This window comes from Antechinus flavipes, chromosome 1 (genome assembly GCF_016432865.1).
Source record: "Antechinus flavipes isolate AdamAnt ecotype Samford, QLD, Australia chromosome 1, AdamAnt_v2, whole genome shotgun sequence".
Lineage (NCBI taxonomy): Eukaryota > Metazoa > Chordata > Mammalia > Dasyuromorphia > Dasyuridae > Antechinus > Antechinus flavipes.
The window spans coordinates 462,472,702-462,494,092 of record NC_067398.1 but is presented as its reverse complement, the minus strand read 5'-3'; the positions used below and the strand labels follow the sequence as shown (position 1 = coordinate 462,494,092).

The 21,391-nt window shown below is 35.4% G+C and overlaps 1 protein-coding gene across 2 annotated transcripts in view; it reads left to right on the top strand.

Annotated features, from left to right (window-relative positions):
* Window positions 1-7,939, top strand: part of CHD7 (chromodomain helicase DNA binding protein 7) — a 226,721-nt gene extending 218,782 nt beyond the window's left edge. For both annotated transcript variants that reach the window (XM_051970149.1, XM_051970147.1), the window contains 6 exons: window positions 370-597; window positions 857-1,300; window positions 3,708-3,929; window positions 5,081-5,221; window positions 5,384-5,488; window positions 6,473-7,939. In XM_051970149.1, the coding sequence (XP_051826109.1) occupies window positions 370-597; window positions 857-1,300; window positions 3,708-3,929; window positions 5,081-5,221; window positions 5,384-5,488; window positions 6,473-7,402 (2,070 nt within the window). In that variant the 3' untranslated portion in view covers window positions 7,403-7,939. The remainder of the gene's footprint in view (window positions 1-369; window positions 598-856; window positions 1,301-3,707; window positions 3,930-5,080; window positions 5,222-5,383; window positions 5,489-6,472) is intronic.
* Window positions 7,940-21,391: the final 13,452 nt, after the last annotated feature.

Here is a 21,391-nt window from a genome sequence, read left to right as displayed (position 1 = left end):
CACAAATGTTTGATGTTTATCCTGATGACAAAAAACTTTATTCCTAACCACATATGAAGTTGTCAGCTTTATAGATATAAATGGAAATTTACTTTTGAAGAATTAAAAAAAAAATTATTGTAATTTTTTTTGGAGAAGGCAGTTATTATAATGTTCATATGAGAAAAACAAAATTCTCTGTCCCAGGGTTACCTGAGGACTTAATCCATAATAAGCCAGTCTTTCTAGATTCATTAATCTACTTTAAATATTTTCCTTTATCCTTCAAATGATCACCAAAATACTTATATGCCATTGTTCTTAACTAGAAGAAGACTCAGAAGTTTTCTCTGTGCCAACATTTCATTATATCTTTTCTCCTTTGTATAGGATCGTGTAATGATAAACCGATTAGATAACATCTGTGAAGCAGTGTTGAAAGGGAAGTGGCCAGTAAACAGACGCCAGATGTTTGATTTCCAGGGACTTATGCCTGGTTATGCATCAACAGCTGTGGACAGCCCCTTACAGAAAAGGACCTTTACAGAGCTTTCAATGATTGGTCAAGCTAGCATCAGTGGTAGTGAGGACATTGCTGCTTCTCCTCAATTGTCAAAGGCAAGTTAGAGCGATTTTATTTATTTAATATAAAATAATTTCTATGCCTTTTTAAAAACTGAAAATGTTTATACTTATTCAATTTCTTTTAGAATAAAAGGGGCTGTCATACAAATAGACTTTTCCAGATTCTGTGATTTTTATTCATAATAGGCTAATTTATTTCCTTTGTTTTATTTTTATTTGCTTTTTGAAAGCCAGTCAGTAAACCAGATATAGCTTTGCTTCTTTACAACTCCACATCTTCATTTTTCACTAGGAAGATGCACTCAACCTATCAGTCCCTCGTCAGAGGAGGAGAAGGAGGAGAAAAATAGAAATTGAGGCTGAAAGAGCTGCCAAGCGGCGGAATCTCATGGAGATGGTGGCTCAGCTGCGGGAGTCTCAGGTGGTCTCAGAAAATGGACAAGAAAAAGTTGTAGATTTATCAAAGGCCTCACGAGAGGCAACAAGTTCTACCTCAAATTTTTCATCTGTTACTTCAAAGTTTATCTTGCCTAATGTCTCTACACCCGTGTCTGATGCCTTTAAAACTCAAATGGAACTGCTACAGGCAGGTCTCTCACGCACACCCACAAGGCATCTGCTTAATGGCTCCTTAATGGATGGAGAACCTCCCATGAAGAGGAGGCGAGGAAGGAGGAAAAATGTAGAAGGGCTTGATCTGCTTTTCATGAGCAACAAACGGACATCATTGAGTGTAGTAAGTCCAGTAGCTAGTTTTCATTCGGTGTGCACTCCTGTTTCTGTATCTGGTTGAATTCATATCAGTTAAAGATATCAAATCTAATTGTTGCCATTGAAAAACTAAATGAGATTTGGAGTTAACAGAGCAGTAGGTATTATCTGACAATTATGGAGGTGACTTATTGGTTTCCCAACTTATACAAGAAATCTGCTTTCTTTTCTTCATTTGTTTATTGATTCCAACTTAGTTTAGATGTTATTTCTCTTTTGGTTATGATTTATTGATTACTGATTTTAAAAAAAAAAAAGCTTGATTTCATTAGTCAAAATGTTATCACAATTTATCAAGCTATGGTAAGCTGGATTTATGAAAAAAAATTGGTTTGGGGATCAGTCTTTAAATAAATGTGTTTTTTTGTTTTTTTGTTTTTTTTTTCTGGGTAGGTCAGTTCACCTTCTAATTGTGTTTTTCTCCTTGATCCAAGATCACTAGTTTTTTAACTTTAATAGATTAAAAGTCACTATTCTTTTGATTGAGAATGACATATATTTCCTTGTGGGGTCCAGTGATCACTTGAAATAACTTTTTAAGAACTTATAAATTCATCACTGTGTAAGACATTTATCCTTTCTTCTAATTTACCACCATAATTCATCAAAAAGACTGGCCATTTCTTATTACTGAAAGATTTCAGAAGTACTCCTTCTAACCTCAAAATTGGGGACTAAATTTATAGTATCAGATAGCTTATTCTAGGTGAACTCTAAAACTACAAGCTGGTACTGGAAATTCTTTAATCTCGATAACTTTTATTTAGATTGTAGCTGGATTTATGTTTTTGTGACAGAGCAAGAAATGAAATGCTTTCTAAATGATATGACTCAAAGAAAACATTTCTCCCCACCTCACCTCCTACCCCAATTTTCATTCCTCTTCATGCCATCTTTTTACCTATCTTATAACCTTAGAACTTAGAAAAAATTTTATGCAAATGGAATCAAAACCTTAGATTATCATGTTGAAAACTCTTTGTTTTATGGATGAAGAAGGAAAGTAAGACTCTGAAGAGTGAAGTATCTTGCCTCGGTAATAAATGTCAGAGGTAGAATTTGAATTACCTTTCTTACAGAGTGAGGGTGTTGATCTCTGTGAATTCCAAAGTCCTTTCCAGCTGTTGTACAATTAGGTGTCAAAAGTTTCACCCAAGTCTCCTATCCAAGTCCAGCACTCTTTCCAGTGCATCATAATAATTCTCCAGTCATACAGTATGATGTTAGGTATGCATTATACTCTGAAAATAGTGAATCCATAAGCTACTTACAATTATGTGAATGCCCTTTATCAAAGAAAATAAGGCAACTTGCCTTTAAGATAGTAAATGAATCCTTGGGAAGTGCCTGAGGCATAGAAATTATGTGAGCTGCCCCAGATCATACAGCTAATAAATATCAGGGTGGCCAGGATTTTCTGATTCCAAGCTCAGCATTCTATCCATTACCACACACTCACTATACTGTAAATAGTAGGTACTTAATAAGACTTAACAGAATGTTGAAAAGTAGTGATTTAACTATAATTTGGTATATCTTCCTAAAATGGCAATTGTATTAGATGTCATCCTCACATGTCATATTGTCACTAATATGCTGCTTTCCTTCTTGAAACTTTGTATGCCATTTTGGCATATCTGGTTGAGTAAGGCAGTCTTCATAAATTTTGGACGTTCACAGTCACAAATTTATTTTGTAGAAACTATTTACTTTTTCTTTAAAAAATTTGGACTTTGTACATACTTTGCCAAAGAACTTATATCTAAAAGAACAACAATTTTTAATTAAAGATATACTAAGTTGAAAAGAAGTAGACCTAGTCCATTTCACAGTATTATTATATAAACTCCATAAATATTATCATGCCAACAAAGTAGTGCTTTGGGCAGTGCACCAATGATTAACTTTACAAACTTCAGTTTTTTTTGTTTTTAGCAAACTTCCTAATTAATTTCTCTTAATGCTTTTGTCCATGACCTCCAAAAGAGCCAAGAAATTTTTACAATTCTTACAAGGGAGATACATAGTTAGGAACTGTTTCTTCATTTTGCTTTATATAGCTCTCAGACAAATACAGTCTCAGAAAAATAGTGTCTTAGGATTTCAAAAGTTGGGAGGTTCAAGGGAGTGACAGGTTGAAAAAGTATGAAAATTCTGACTGAATTATAAATGAGAGGAGTATTGTCAGTAATTGCTGTTCATATGTGAAATAAAAAATGTATAACTTGTTTAAAAGTTAACATTTTTGGAAACTTTTTATCTATCCAGGTATGAAGTCTCATGATGCTAGGGTGACATTCTCCTTGGATATGGTACAATGTTGGAATTTTTTGTTTAGAGTAAGAATTAAAAGAATTGTTATCTTTCCTCAGGAGGATGCTGAGGTGACCAAAGCTTTTGAAGAAGATATAGAGACCCCACCAACAAGGAACATTCCCTCTCCTGGACAACTGGACCCAGATACTCGCATCCCTGTCATCAACCTAGAAGATGGGACCAGATTGGTTGGGGAAGATGCCCCTAAGAACAAGGATTTAGTTGACTGGCTTAAACTACATCCTACCTACACTGTTGATATGCCAAGTTATGTACCAGTAAGTATCATAGAATCACTGAGTTGGAAGAGACTTTAGAAAAAGAGTTCTGAACCTTTTTTGTATGACAATCTGGTGTATTAAGTAATATTTTTAAATTGTCAGAGAAAATGACATGTAATTCTTTTCCCATCCAAGCTTACAGACTTCCAGAAATCAATAGAGCTCCAGATTAAGAACCCCATTTTCAGAGTCTGGCTAGTCCAACACAGTGCAGAATTTCTTCCATAACCTCTTTAACAGATTTCATTTAGCCTTTTTGACTGGAATGCTTCAATCTAAAAACTATTTCATTAATGTAAATCATTATTGTATGAACTCTTTTAAATAGTTTATGCTTATAATCAGCTAAAAAAACTTAGACTTTGTTCTTATTAAAACAGATCTACTCCATCCTAGACATGACTAATTTTTTTAAAAATTGATCATCTATTCTATTAGATTTCTTTTTTTCTCTTTTCTTCTTCTTTTTTTTTTTTTTTTTTTGTTTCAGTTATATTCCAGGTAGTTTTGAATCTTTAACTAACCATGGTATTAGTTTTTGCTTTCTCTTATTTCTTGATATCCACAAGGTGTGGCTAAGTTGGGAATAAAGGGTAGTATGGTATTGTGTAACAATCATAGCCTCTAGTAGCATAACTTGATTAAATATTTAAAATTTAATTCATTGATCATGCCAATAGTATGTAATAATGAGAATCAGGAGACTATTAACCATAATGTATATTCATTTACATACATATGTGTATATACATATATTCATATACATATATACATAGTTATATATCCTCAACTTGTACACTTAATTTATGGCCTTAATGTACATGAGAAATATCACACACATACATAACCAAGAAAACTTTACTTTTTGTTTTTGTTTTTGTTTTTTTTGCTGAGGCAATTGGAGTGAAGTGACTTGCCTAAGGTCACACAGCTAGGAAGTGTTAAGTGTCTGAGATCAAATTTGAACTCAGGTCCTCCTGACTTCAAGGCTGGTAATCTTATCACTGTGCCACTTGGCTGCCCCGAAAACTTTATATATAAATATTCTTTAAGCTTTGCTGAAAATTGAAAATGACTAATTGGTAATTTTATTGAATATTCAGTAGAAAAGGCTAAACAACAACTTTTCTTTCCTTTTTTTTTCAAAGAAGAGTGCGGATGTGCTGTTTTCCCCATTTCAAAAACCGAAACAGAAACGACATAGATGTCGAAACCCTAACAAATTGGATATCAACACCTTGACAGGAGAAGAAAGGGTACCTGTTGTAAATAAACGAAATGGAAAGAAGGTAAAACTTTTTATGAAAGAATTTTCTATCAGTAGCTCTTATTTCAAAAAGGTAATTTTCCTTGTAATTTATTTCTAAATAGGAAAAAGATCATTTAAAAAAGATTATGTAAAAGTATATCTATAGTTTAAAATAGTTTTTTTTTTTAATGTCTTTAATCAGATGGGTGGGGCTATGGCTCCTCCAATGAAGGACTTGCCCAGGTGGTTAGAGGAAAATCCTGAGTTTGCTGTGGCTCCTGATTGGACTGATATAGTAAAGCAGTCTGTAAGTATGAACTCATTGTGTATATATATATATATATATATATATATATATATATATATATATATATATATATATATATAGTATGTGAGTGTGTATGTGTGCGCGTGTGTGTGTGTGTGTGTGTGTGTGCCATTGCCAAAGAAGGCTCAGGTGTTTTTATGAAATCTTTTTCAAACAGATTTTTAAACTAAAGGAACTGATGCTAAATCTGATTTGACTACAGATGCAATAGTAGTAGCTTAATTTTTCTCAGCTTTAGTTACAAGGAACATTAAAATTTTTGCATTGGATTTCAGAAAGAAGAAATTGTCAGGTAGTAGTCATTCAGCTCCACATGGAAGTCATTTAGAGGAAGGCTGTTCAAAGTCCTCTTCCAGCTTAACAAGGATATATTTATCCTGTTTAACTGGAAACCATTTTTCTCTTTTTTAGCTCATCAGTCTGAATTTGGGGAGACTCTTAATAAATGGTCTGGTCTGCACTACTTCAAAACATGCATCAAGTTAGCATCGTTCAATAGGAGAATATAGGATAGAAGATAAAATAGTTGCCATCATAAAATCTATTGAATTTAGTTGGAAATATTTGTTAGTTTAGAGCATTAGATTTTGATACACAAAGATTCATATGAGCAGGCCTTGTTTCTTGAAATGACTTTGTATTAATTGTTGTAGAGTGTAAACTCTTTGAGAGCAAGGACTGTTTTGTTCTGCCTTCATATCTCTAGAGCCCAAAACAGAACCTTACATGATAGTACATATGTACTCAATCTTTGTGGAATTGAACTGAATTTTAGCACTTGAAATTCAATGTCCCCTTGGAAAATGAGCTCAAAGATGAGTCTCACAACAATAAAGGAAGATTATGAATAATTGTTTTAAATTCTTCCATTCAGGATGTTAAGTACTGCAATGGAATACACCATTGCTGGCTCATTTATAAAAGTTGCTGGTAGTTTTGACCATGTGTCCTTTCCCTTTCTAGGGTTTCGTTCCAGAGTCCATGTTTGACCGTCTTCTGACAGGGCCTGTTGTGAGGGAAGAGGGGGCAAGTAGAAGAGGGAGAAGGCCAAAAAGTGAAATTGCCAAAGCAGCTGCGGCCGCTGCTGCGGCTGCCTCCACTTCAGGCATCAACCCGCTGCTGATGAACAGCCTGTTTGCTGGGATGGATCTCACGAGCCTTCAGAGCCTGCAAAATCTACAGTCTCTGCAACTGGCAGGTCTTATGGGCTTCCCTCCAGGACTTGCAACAGCTGCTGCTGCTGCTGCTGCTGCTGGAGGCGATTCTAAGAATCCTGCCACCATGCTCCCTCTGGTGTTGCCAGGAATGGCAGGGTTGCCCAACATGTTTGGACTTGGTGGGCTGTTAAATAACCCACTCTCAGCTGCTACTGGAAACACCACTACTGCTTCCAGTCAAGGAGAACCTGAAGATGGCACTTCAAAAGTGGAAGAGAAAGGAAATGAGAATGAAGAAGAGAACAAAGACTCTGAGAAAAGCACAGATACTGTTTCTGCTACTGACTCTGCAAATGGATCCGTCAGTGCTGCTACTGCCACAGCTGGATTACCCTCAAACCCTCTAGCCTTCAATCCTTTCCTTCTGTCCACCATGGCTCCAGGCCTGTTCTACCCATCCATGTTTCTACCTCCAGGACTGGGAGGATTGACACTGCCTGGTTTCCCAGCATTAGCAGGACTTCAGAATGCAGTGGGTTCCAGTGATGACAAGGCTGCTGACAAAGCTGAGGGAGTTCCCTTTAAAGATGAAGAACACCTCGAAGGCAGTGATGCTGAGGAAAGCCTAGATAAGACTGCAGATTCCTCCATTTTAGAAGATGAAATAGCACAGGGTGAAGAACTAGACTCACTTGATGGGGGGGATGAAATAGAAAACAATGAAAATGATGAATAACCAGTACCAGTTACAGTTAAAGTGTTTAAAACTTTTGACAAGTGGTAGTCCTACTGTTTACACTCACAGTTAATGTTCATACCTAGTTTTTATAAGCTGTTCTGTAACATAGTGTAGCAAAAAAAAAAAAAAAGTCTAAGTCATGTTATACAGATGTGTCAAAAGGTATCTTGGTCATTAAGTATTGTGCAGTGCATTATTTATTATCCCTAGGAGAGATGAAATTTGAGAGGTGATCATGTCTTTTTAAGGAAACTTACATAATGCTCTGCTTTTTTTTTTTCTTTTGGTACCATTGGTATTATAAAAGCAGCAATTTGTAACAGAGTGGCACTAATAGAAGGAAGTGCTGCTTAAAGGAAGTATGAAGTTATATATTTAATTTTTTAATTTTAATTTTTTTTTTTTTTTTTTTTTTGCTGTGAAGGTCAAGATGAAATTTACCATACATATCATATTTGCTCATTATTTTTGACTGTATGGGAGTTCCCACACTTGTTCACACACACACATATACACTAACACACACACACACACACACACACACACACACACACACACAAACACACACTCTGACAATCTCCAAGATAGTGTGAATGTCTCTGTCTTGAGACACAGCAATAATAAGGCAGCTGTTGAATGTGAAGAGTACCTTTTGGAAATTAACCCACTGAGAAGGTTCTTACAGGATAAAACTACAGTTCAATTATCTCATGATCTTGTAATGCACTGGTATAAACAAAAAAAAAAAAAAAGAAAAAGAGAGAGAATCAGGTACCTTTTTTTAAATTAAAGGACTTTGTTACTTTAGCCACAAAGCTAAACAGCATTACCTCAACTCTAAACTAGCCTTGAAGTTTACAGACATGACTTTGTAAATGTATTGTTTTTCTTTGTTGTGATGTCCTTTTATTTTTTTCTTTGAAAACTGCTATCATGTAAGATAAGATGTAAATTGCTGCCAACTGTAGTAATGATACTTTTAATAAAAGTGACCCATGATATGCAGAGATGTAATTATAGAATGTAGTGTTTAGGGAAATCACAACTGGTGTTCACTCTATTTTTTGTATTTGCAATAGATGCCAATACAGCATTCTGGCTTTTGTACGGTTTCTTGATATATCCTCTTATACTAGATTAGCTATTAGTAATACTCTGAACTGATTGTCTTTGAGAATAGACAGAAAAATCTTGAATTACCTTCACATTATTCACTCTAGCTAACTACAGAAATGCACACAAAACCCCCTGCATTACCCCCTCAAAAGGGCATCAGAGACTGAGAATACTTAAAAATGTGTTCAGCATGTGATAATATGGTACACTAAAGAACAAAAGGGCAAAAGAAAAATGAAGCTTTAATAGGCACAATATCTAGGTCATTTATCCTTGGTTAATGGATAGAAAAACACAATGCTGTAGTGTCAGCAAGGGACACAAAGGCTCTGTGGTATCCTGTAGACCAGTGCTTGTGATGCCAGAAACCAGTGTGTCAAACAACCTACATGAAACTAAATCTGACCCACTTAAAAAAAAAAAAAAAAACTAAAGTCTTTTCTAGAGAGTTACCGATTTGTACCCTTTGGTGACCTTTGATATTTGAGATAATGTATCATCTGAGAACTACTGTTTTCAATCTTCTGTGTCACCTGGACAAACAAAACTAAAGGCAAGAGAGCAGAGAGGAAAAAGTGGAGGAGGCAGTTGTTTTTATTTATGTTTTTTCTTTATACACTGCAGAAATTAAACTTACAAATACACATGTAACTTTAGCGACACTAGGTTGAATATCACACGCGCACACACTGTACTCCAAGTGCCAGAAAGGGGGACAGTTTTGAATTTTCACCTAATAATGATACTGTTGCTTTTCCCCCTTGAAAGTAACTTAGTATATGGTGTGTATTAGAAGTGCCTGAAAGGGCATATATTCTGAAAGGGAATTAATTCTTTGAACACAGAAAATAAAAAATTAGAAGTCAATAAAATGTGTAAGGAGGAGAATAGCATACAAATGAATTATTAAATCTATAGTACAGTAACTAGAGAACTTTATAGGTCTTGAATAAGTCAAGCTAGAATTTGTAATGAAATAAACTAGAAAGGGAAATTTTTTATATCTTTTTTATGGACAAGTTTTTTTTTTTTTTTAAATGAGTAGAATATACAATGTATATTTATCCATCCATATTGGAAGATAAATGTTATGATTAGTTATGACTTTCACCATCAGTTATTAGCTGCAGTCCAAGTAGAGTAGTGTAAGTGATAGGCCAACTATTGACCATCACAGCATAGCCTACAGGACACGTTTGTTTAATCTTTGAAGTTACTTAAAATTCTATATTGAAAAGTGTAACTGCATTTTTGCTCTCTAAGAGAGCTTCAAGGTTAAAGATCTAGGTGTCTGCCTACTTAGGAAATGTTTTTAGTTCAGTTAGATCATAGCTCTATACAAGAAAGGATTTTAGAGACCATTTAATGCAACCCTCTCCTTTTACAGATGAGGAAATTGAGGTGTCCAAGATCATACAAGTGACACATGGCAGATCTGTGATTTGAATTCAGATCTCATGACTTGGCCTTTTTCACTGCGCTGAGAATGAAACAGTTCCCAGCAAGAAATGAAGTATTGACAGATGATCCTGTAGGACACAGATGCTTCTACTTCTATATTTTGTCTTTACTCACTGGTGAAATTGAAAGTATTAAATTTGAAGTACCTGGTTTCAAATGCAAATTCTGCCATTTTACTCTGTGATCTTTGCCAAATTATTTAACTTCTCTGGGGACTCTTTTCCTCATTTGTCAAAAAGAATATTGGTACGGATGTTGTTTAAGGTCCCTTTTAGCTCAGAATCATAGGATTGTAGATTTATGCTAAAGATTTTTTTCATGCTACATGTACTGTAGGTATGTTTTAATCCTTTAGCATCTGTATTATTTTATCCAAGGACATGTTAAGATTGTACACTTATCTACTATCTTTTTAGTAAAGAAAAAGAAAAAACTTTGCATCTTTTGGTTTGTTTTAGTGAGAGTGAGATGACCAGAAAAAGATTACAAGTAAAAAAAAAAAAAAGAATATTTGAGAGGAGATCATAGATTTGGAAGAGGAAGGGACCTTAAACACCATCCAGTCCTCCCCTCATTTTACAGATGAGTAAACTGAGGCTGAAAGAGTTTACCTAAGTTGCCCCAAGTTATGTAGCCTTTAAGGGCCAGTGATAGGGCTTGAATTGAGATCTTCCTCACATTAAGCACAGCATTAATAACCACCACCTAGAAAAAGAAAACAGTGAAGTAGTCCCAGAGAGAAATTCCTACCCAACACTTAATTCTGGTATTTAATTTTGGTATATCAAGTGAATAGCTTCCCCTCCCCACCCACCGTTCAAAAATATTTTACTATATTTCTATTCAAAATGTTTGTGGTAGTGCCAGTAAAATATACTCTCAATATAATTAAAACAAAAACCCATTTCCATTGATGCTAATGGTTTTTTTTTTTTTTAATATGTCCCCCATTATATAAGCAAACTTTTTCGAAGTGCTGAAGGGTCTTTTTTAATTGGAGATAAGAAGCTCTACAAATTACTTTTTATGAATGAAGATGGAAATGAACTGCCAATTACTATAAATTCTGTAGCAAAGCAATTTAAATTACTAAGGTACTAAATAAATGCTAAAAAGTAAAATGTAGCCTCTATAAATTCCTTAGCTTGATCTCTTGCATAATGGACAATTTGATGTTTCCTCAACTTGGATAAAAAGCGCCATCATTTTGTAGGCATTTTATGGTCAAGTTTGCATTTGACATGAGATGACTAAGTTAATGGTTAGATGATTTCATTTAATGCAATATTTTTTTGGCAAAAATTATTTCATGACTAGACCTTTTGTAGATTCTTATCCAAATTTAATGGTAGCATATTGGTTTTTGAAGTATTACAAATTCTTTAAATGCTTTTACATTGCTTAACTTCTTCCATTGCTTTTGCACGTTTCTTTTTCCCTTCAAACACAAAAATAAAATAACAATTCTTTTGAATAACACTGTAGACTCATCAGCCCTCATACCTCAGAACTTTTAAAAGTAACCTGGAGTTCATTATAATACAGTTATGAAGTTCTAGTCTTTTGTAAGGTCTATGTGGATAGGTGTACAAAAATGGACTTGTGAATTTTGCACTAGTCAGTAGAGTGATAGTAAAATTCTAATATGTAGTAAATAAAAAAGGCAAGTCAAAACATTAAGAGCAAATCCTTTTGTTTTCTGGTGTAAGATGTCTTCCTTGCCTTCCTACCCCATGATATTAATCTTAAAAGCTTGATTTCAACATTCAAATAGAAGAAACATGATCTCTCTCTCTCTCCCTCTTTCTATTCTCTTTTTCTTTCATCCTCCTTCCTTTCCTCTCTTTTTCTCTACTAAGGAAGAGATACTGCAATGGCTTAAAAATCATTTACAATCCAAAACCATCCTATAATAAAACCATCTCTTCTGCTCAAGGGCCTTTAAATGTAGAAGAAGGCTGATTCACTGAAACTTAAGCAAGCTGTAAATTTAATAGTGTGAGGAGTACACAAGATATTTCAGAATAGAAAACTCATCCTCTTGACATGTTCAACCCTGTTTCTGTAAGAGTCAGGAAGCTGTTAACATTTTAGTATTATTCATTTTTGTTTTTTTTTTAATTTGCACTAGTGAGTTCATCCATACCACACCCCTATGACTTAGGAAAATAATGGTGGCTACTGCCCTTTGCACCACTGAGATGAAGTCAGAGGCCACATGGTAAACTAGAATAGAAGGTATAAGGCTTGGAATTCTTCCATTTAGACCTTGGCTTATTGGAATAGTTGACCATTTTCCTGGAATGTAAACCATGCCAGTGTTAGTCTAGAATAAGAAAAGATGAATCTTCTAGAAACTGGGTTGTGAGAGAACAAAGCGTTTTTACTAAGAGAGTTTCTGCTTGTATCCTTTGCACATAGTAAATACTTAATAAATGAATGATTAATCGATGAATTGAGGGAACAATTTTATGTTCCTTACCGATGACTGGTGGCCAAAAGAAAATTTAGCAATCTGGAAATAGATAACTTTAACTTGCCTTTAATATTACTGAGGACAACTGTAAGATAAAACCAGAACAATTAGCTGTTAATTTTCAAATATTTCCCCAGTCTTTTAGAATTTATTCCTTAGGACCCTGTGGAAAATGAGCACTCAGCTCGGCAAGTAGGGACTGACTTCACTTTAAGTGACCCTCAATGTGACTCCTCTTAGATGCTGATGTGAGTGAGCAGAAACAGATATGTAAGTCTGGAACCTATAGTTCATTCAGGACTTTGCTGTAGCTGTATGGTTTTGCTCCACCCACAGGGTTTTCTGGGCTATTGTAGGACTCATAAAGGATTTGCATATCTGTGGCTGCAGAGCTAATGTTCTCTCCCTCGCCTCAGAGGCCCTGCAAGGCAACTCCATGATCCTTTTCCCTCTATTTCTAAGGGTTAGCCGAAAATAAGGGACGGCCATTGTGTTTGACTGCAGAGGCATTGTTCTTCACCAGACAAAGCTGGCATGTTTCTCAGATTCACAGTTTCTGCTCCTTCAGCCATAGCTGGCTACTGAGAAGCAGCTGGGCAGACCATGAATAGCCTAAAGTCTTTCTTAAAACCAATTTAAAAGAAAAAAAAAACACTCTAAACTCCCAAACTCCCCCTTACTCCAAAGATGTGAACAAACAATTCTTTTCCAATAACAGTGTTATTTTATTTAGGATGTGTGTGTGTGTGTGTGTGTGTGTGTTTTTCCAGATAGGAGTTTTAATAAGTAATGCAGTAATGGTGTGCAGTGGGGAGTACCTGATTCTGCCTCTCTTTCCCTTACTTTTAATGGAAGTACCCACATTAAGTGACAGATTATTTGCAAGAGACTGATTTCCATCAGCATTATCAAAAGCATTGAAATAAAACATCAAACAACATTAAAACAGAAGATTTTTTCCTTCATCCCTCAACCTAAAATGGTAGTTGTGGAGTTCAAATTAATTTTTGTGAGTTCCTCTTAGTGATGACCAGTATCATCTGTGTAGACAGTTTATAATTTTATCATTAAAACCTTCCCATTGTGGTCCTGCAGGAACCAGAATTCTGCCTATTGATACCTGAGGTAAAGATAGCCTTGAAGGCTTTTATGTCTTCCTTTGGTATGGTTTCTGAATAAGTCAAAGGAGTAAAATGAGAAAATTGTTCTATGGCTTTTAAGAATATGGAAGTAACAGTGACGAATCTAGATTCCAGTGCAATCTTGTTTGTCAAGATAAGTGTTAGTGGGTGTGGGGGAGGGGAGGAAGAGAAGTATAAATAGAGATCTCCTGCTCTGTGAGCTTAAATATCAATTAAGTATAAGAGCACAAGAATTCATTTTAGCACAATTTCAACTGACTTAAATTTGTTTCCATACAAAAGAAACTGCTCCTGCATGTATTTGAAAAATCTAACCTTAAATAGACCATTTTCATTTGTATATCAAGGGGGCAGGGATAAGGCAATGTAGAGGTTAAAATGTGTGGATCAATGGTATGATTAATTATAATGCCAGTCTATTCATTCAGTATCTTGGAATCTCAAAAGATTCTGTAAAGTAGGGAACTTCTTCATCCCTTTGAGGAGCTACTGGAAGCTTTTATGTCTTGAAGGTCTATGTGATCTGATGATAGTTATTGAGTATAATTTATCCTAACCTACTACTTACTGTGGTAAAAATTTATTGGATAATCAAAGAAGAAAATGTACTAAGCATAGGGACTAAAGGAAAGGCTTGTCTTCAGTGACAGACTCTGTGAAACTTACATTAATGTTATCTTCATAGAAATAATAGTAGGAGGGAAATGAAATGTTGCCACAACTCTATCCCAAGCAGAATCATTTGGGGCTCATCATATTTTTTGTTATAGGAAAAAAAAAGGTTGAATTTAGTTTTCTACCAAAGAGAGAATCAGAATCAGTTTTATTAAAGGATGAATACAGTGATATTACTGCCAAAAAAAAAAGGAAAAAGAAAAAGTTTGGATACAAAGTGACCACTTACAAAACGTGTGTTGTATTCATTTTAAATTTACATTCTTATATGCCTAATAACCTGATTTCTCAGCCCTAGCTCCAGTTCAGATACTTTTGAATGACTGAAGAGCTTTAGTCTTAATTCAGACCCATTTAGATAAGACTACATCCTATCTTGACATCTCAAGTACCCTAAAAGTAGAAGAGAGGTTTAAATTTGGAGTATTTATTTAAAAACACACACACACACACATTAGATCCATAAATCTAAACTAATATTTATTGAGCACCTATAATGTGTCAATAATTCCCCATGTTGTGGGGAATAATTCAAAGATGCCTGTGACCCAATTCCTGTCCAGTAAGGAATCTACAAAACACCTGGGGAATAATTATATTGTTTTTAATTTGTAGGACAATTTATAACCTTCAAAGCATCTTCACATTTATTTTGTCTTTATAACAATCTGTGATGTGGGCTGATTACTCAGTATGCTACTCATTGGGTAAAGAAACTTGAATCCCCAAAGGAATCATATACAGTTATTCTTTCTGCATCTCAGCTTTCTCCATCAAGGTGGCAATGTATTAAGAATTGGCATAGAAATTAAATGGGAATTTGGGGGTGCTTTTGTGAAAGCTGTAGGTGACACAAGGCCTGCTGATGACACAAAGGTATGACCAAATACTTAATCCAAATTTTTAAATAAGGTACTGTGAACACATCATACAAGGAAAAAAAAAAATTTAGACTTCTGGTATGAGAGGAAGAGCAAAAATTTTTACTTGGATTTTCCTGAAGGGAGAGGGGAGAGATGCCATGGTTCTAACTCCTGAGTTGTGGAAGGGATGATGTAGTAGTAGAAGCTAGAACTACAACTCAGGTACTCTGACTTAGCCTAGGACTTTCTTGTACATCACACTCATTGTGTGACTTAGGTAAGGAAAGCCTAAAGGAGCTTTTTCTGTATTTCTAAAATGGGAATAATAATCCCTATACTTCTTACCTCAAGGATTAGTATGAGGTTCCTGTGAGATAATATGTTTTAATCATAATGATAGCCAACATTTCTTAATTTTTAAATAACTTTATTGACAAAACATATGCATGGGTAATTTTTTTACAACATTATCCCTTGCACTCACTTCTGTTCTGACTTTTCCCTCCCTCCCTCCACCCTCTCCCCTAGATGGCAGGCAGTCTTATTATACATGTTACATATGTTATATATAGCCTAGATATAATATATATGTGCAGAACCGTACAGTTCTCTTGTTGCACAAGAAGAATTGGATTCAGAAGGTAAAAGTAACCTGGGAAGAAAAACAAAAATGCAAGTAGTCCACATTCATTTCCCAGTGTTCCTTCTCTGGGTGTAGCTGATTCTGTCCATCAGTGATCAATTGGAACTGAATTAGATCTTCTCTTTGTCGAAGAGATCCACTTCCATCAGAATACATCCTCATACAGTATAGTTGTTGAAGTATATAATGATCTCCTGGTTCTGCTCATTTCACTCAGCATCAGTTCATGTAAGTCTTTCCAGGCCTCTCTGTATTCATCCTGCTGGTCATTTCTTACAGAACAATAATATTCCATAACATTCATATACCACAATTTACCCAGCCATTCTCCAATTGATGGGCATCCATTCAATTTCCAGTTTCTAGCCACTACCAACAGGGCTGCCACAAACATTTTGGCATGTACATATATCCCTTTCCCTTCTTTAGTATTTCTTTGGGATATAAGCCCAATAGAAACACTGCTGGATCAAAGGGTATGCACAATTTGATAATTTTTTGGGCATAATTCCAGATTGCTCTCCAGAATGGTTGGATTCATTCACATCTCCACCAATGATGACCAATGATGCATCAGTGTCCCTGTTTTCCCGCATCCCCTCCAACATTCATCATTATTTTTTTCCTGTCATCTTAGTCAATCTGACAAGTGTATAGTGGTATCTCAGAGTTGTCTTAATTTGCATTTCTCTGATGAATAGTGATTTGGAACACCCTTTCATATGAGTAGAAATAGTTTCAATTTCATCATCTGAAAATTGTCTGTTCATATCTTTTGACCATTTATCAATTGAAGAATGGCTTGATTTCTTATAAATTAGAATCCATTCTCTATATATTTTGGAAATGAGGCCTTCATCAGAACCCTTACTGGTAAAAATGTTTTCCCAGTTTATTGCTTCCCTTCTAATCTTGTTTGCATTAGTTTTGTTTGTACAAAAGCTTTTTAATTTGATATAATCAAAATTTTCTATTTTGTGATCAATAATGGTCTCTAGTTCTTTTTTGGTCACAAATTCCTTCCTTCTCCACAAGTCTGACAGGTAAATTATCCTATGTTCCTCTAATTTATTTATAATTTCATTCTTCATGCCTAAATTATGGACCCATTTTGATCTTATCTTGGTTTATGGTGTTAAGTGTGAGTCCATGCCTAATTTATACCATACTAATTTCCAGTTTTCCCAGCAGTTTTTGTTAAATTGTGAATTCTTATCCCAAAAGTTGGGATCTTTGGGTTTGTCAAACACTAGATTGGATAACAAACATTTCTATAGTACTTTAACATTTTAGACATATTTCCTTTGATCCTCACAACAACCCTGAAAGGTAAATGCTATTATCCCCGTTTTGGAAATGAAGAATCTAAGGAAGAGAAGTTGTGTCTGGCCCACAAATCTGAAATTGAATTTTTACTCAGGTCTTTTTGACACCAATTCCAGTTCTCTATCTACCTTGCCACCTAGCTGCTTTGGTGTTTTGCAAGTATTTAAGCAAAACATATCTGTTATTTGTCCATATAATGTGTCTATATGCCAAATAACAATTTGAAGCAGTACATAAGTGTAAATATCCAAGTGGTAAGTGACATACCGATTCTGAGGAGAGAAAGAGTAGAGTGTGTTAGAGTGATAAGAGAAGAACTCATGGAAGTGCTTGGCCAAAAAATAAAAAAATAAAAATAAAAAAAGGTAGGATTTAAATAGATGCAAAAAGTGAGAGAACAGAATGAACCAAAGTGGGAATAGGAGTGACAAGTTCATGGCTTAATAGGTGATCAAATTTGTCTTTCTATCTATAATTCTATAGGTTTGAAAAATAAGCATTTTCCTCCAAGGAGCTAAGTCTACGGAGTAGGAGGAAAAGAGTAATGTATTTAGAATAGGAGAATCTGATTATGAACCCATCTGTGTGAACTCAGGCAAGACAGTCTCAGAAGCTCAGTTTCTAATTTCTAATTCTAATTCTAATGACCATATATCCTAGGTTCCCTTCCCGTTCTAATCCATAACTATGCTGCAAATGTTATCTTTGTTTTACAGAAGAGGAAATTGAGAAATTGGATGATTTTCATAATGTAACCAAGCTAATAAGTACCTTGTTACCCAACTTAAGTCCAACTTTTTTCCCCCAAAGATCTCATTGCCCAGTTCTTATATGGTGAGAATAAAGAAAAGAAGAATGGCCAAGTGGAGAGTTTTCAATGCAAAGATTTCCCCCTTCCCTTCCCTGCCAAGAAAAGAAATAGTACATGTTAATCTTTCTCTAACTGGAACTATAGAGCTGGAAGAGACCTAAGGGATCACCTAGTCACATTTTACAAATAATTAAACTGAAGCCTAGAAATGAAAGTAACTCATCCAGCATCACATAAAATAAGACAGTGGGCTAAAACTGTAACCCAGATTTTCAGCTCCAAATTGAGTATATACAATATTGCCTCCCTTTCCAATCCAGTACTTACCAGACAGGGAAAAATTAGAATTTGAACTTGTAGGCAAAGGAGAGCATAAAATCATACTTTCACTTAATAATGGATTAATACATGGTCAAAGACTAAGATATGATTAGGAAAGGCCGTTGAAATTCACAATTGAACTGAATACACTGAATGGAACTTGTCCTTTTGATAAAGCACTTCCCTTCTCTGACAGTAGATCTTAACATTAGAGTTGCAGGCAATGCTATCCCAGCAGCAATATAGAGAAAATGTTTTTTCTCATATTTGTATAAAATACATTCTTTATGATTACTCAGAATAATCACGTTGTTCAATTTTGTAGTAGAAGCAACAGCAGATAGAGTGGATAGAGAGCTGACCTTGGGTAAAAATCTGACTTTATGTCCTGCCTCTGGCACAGAGGTTTGTGTGACTGTAAGAAAGTCACTTCTCATCTCAGATTCTCCCCCCCACCCCACTTAAGCTCTCTAAGACTAACTTATAGACAGGTTGGACTGAATTTTCACACTGTTATTAAAAAAAAAAAAAAAAAAAAAAAAGCTAGTACAATACACTAATGCATAGGCCTAGTATCTGTTATTTTTTCCTCCTAGCACATTTGAACCAGACTAATAGGCAAAAGGGGTTCTTTTGTGTTGTTTTGCTCTGAGAGATGCTGCTAAAGGAGGGATGTGAGGATAAAGGACTCTTCAAAAGCCTCCCTCTGAGACTATAGTACTTAACTATCCCCCACCCCCACCCCTCCACAAACCAAATGCCCTCAGGATCTGGGACACTTGTCTCTACTTGTCCTGTAATTAAAAATTTAAAAATCCCCTTAGGATCAATACCCTATGCCCTCTGAGGAGTAGGTTATTTGTGTGGTTTTGATTTTAAGTTTACTTTTATATTTCACACTATCCTTTCAGAAGCCTAGGACTCCTAACAACCTGGCGGTCATCACTCTCCTGTGCTAGCAAGACTGAATGGTGATCAAGTTGCTGTTATTCATTATTCAGTTCTGAATGAGGCTATTCCTATGCAACATGAGAGCTATTGGTATCTTGTAGGGCAAGCAGAAAAGAAGGAAAAGGAGGTGTTTTCCAGGATTTAATTTGACCTGGACTATATTAAGATAAAGATGGAATTTTGGATCTACTTTTAGTCTATACCGGAAGAAGGGGGAGTAAGGTGTGGAAAAACTCACCCATTATCACAACAGGCATCTGTTAACTGAGGCTTTGTTTTAAAGAGCTCTTGGACAAAAAGATTCCTGGGAGCTAACTACTCACACTTGATAAGGAATGACTAAAAACCCACCAAACAAACAAACCAAAAAACCCCCCATTGGAACTCAATTTAAAATGAGCTTCTTAAATGTGGTCCTTGGAAAAGGAAACTACTCTGAAAATCTTTTTTTCTTTGTACTGTGGTTAGAAGTAAGGTAGTTTTCCTAAATTGAAGAAACACAAGACTGCTAGAGTGGGGCAAGATAATGGGGTTAAGTAGAATAGGGTTATGGGAAAGGACACATACTGGACTGGGGGGAATAGGCAATTTAGGCTCTAGCTACTGCTAGATATATGTATATGACCTTGAATATAATTTAACTCCTCTAATCTCCAATTCCCTCATCTATGAGATGATGAGGATATAATGTCTAAAGCTCCCTCTTAAATTCTCAGATTTTGGTCTTTTTCTGAGCAACAGGGAAGGGGTGAGGGAAATTTGTTGATTATAGGAGAAGGGCCATCTCTTCTTGGGGCTTCTATATTAACAGATGGTATAAGATACTCAAATAAATAGAGTCCCTTCACTGGCCCATATGTACAGAGATGCTCATTTTTTTTTCCCTTCCTCCTCTCCTTTCTCCTTTCCCCCCATCACATCATCATCCCCTCCAAATCTCATCCTCACTAGCTTTGGAGGAAGTAAGAACATAAGAAAAAACCAACTTCTACTTTGAGAGTATAGGCAAACTGACCGCAGTAAATCTGTTTAGGTATCATCATGTTTGACTTTAGGAAAATGGCTGAGCTATGGGCAAGGTAATTCGAGAAGATATAAATGGCTGCATTATAATAAGCAGACACCTATTTTAAGCATGATCTATGTTTTTGAGAAAATTCATTATAATAAGTCTTACAACACCAACCTCTTCAATGAATTTTTCATGTCTGCATACCAAGATATATATAAAACGATCGTAATCATATACCTTTGGGGCAATGCTGAGCGCCAGCTGTTTCAGGGATGATTTATAGGTTGCCATGCTCAAGGTTAATAATCAGGAGGAACAGGTTACAGTATGCAATGTATTTATGTCAGGTTAGAAGTTCAGTAGTGTAGATACCATGTTATAAGGCAGCACACCATTTTAATTATTTTCTTTCCCCCTGAATTTCTATGCAATAAACTAAAAATAAATGATGTTTTATATAGGGGAGCCTCTGCCAAGTAGAGCTATCATCGATGCTTAGCTTTGTTTAAAGGGAAGCTACATCTAGAATATGTGAGCTGCACATCTGAAAACACAGCTTGAAGGTACTTAAACATCTGTGTAATGGGCCTATGGGTGGAGTATGATGGAAATGCATAAACATTGAAGTAATTATTATCTTTTTAAATTTGTAGTACACACTTTCCCTAGCCAGGGTTTTTCAAAAGAGAAGTTTAGAGAGGTGACATACACAGTGACATATTTTACAGAATTATAGACTTTAGAATTTGGAAATTACCTCAGTATCTCAATCTCCCACACACCCAAAGAGAAACGCCCACTATACCATATCTGTCAAATGGTTATCTAGACTATTAGAAAACCTCCAAGGGCAGAGAAACATCTAGATAGTCCATTTCCCTTTGGGACAATTGTAATCACAAAAAATTCTTAGATCATCTGATTCTTTCCATCCCCAAGTTGGGCAATGCACAAAGCTTTGTCATAAAACTCCTTCTTGGTAATTTTGCCTACTTCTACAACTAAAATTATTTCCACTATGCAGATCATTTCCAATTCAACCAGTCCTTTTTCACTTCTGAGCTCCATTCCTGCATTTCCAGTTGTCTACTGGATATCACAATACAGATGTCCCACTGATACCTCTTCAAGTTTGTCTTTCCCCAAAAAACTGGTTCCTTCTGCAATTTTCTTGTTTCTATTGGTGCAA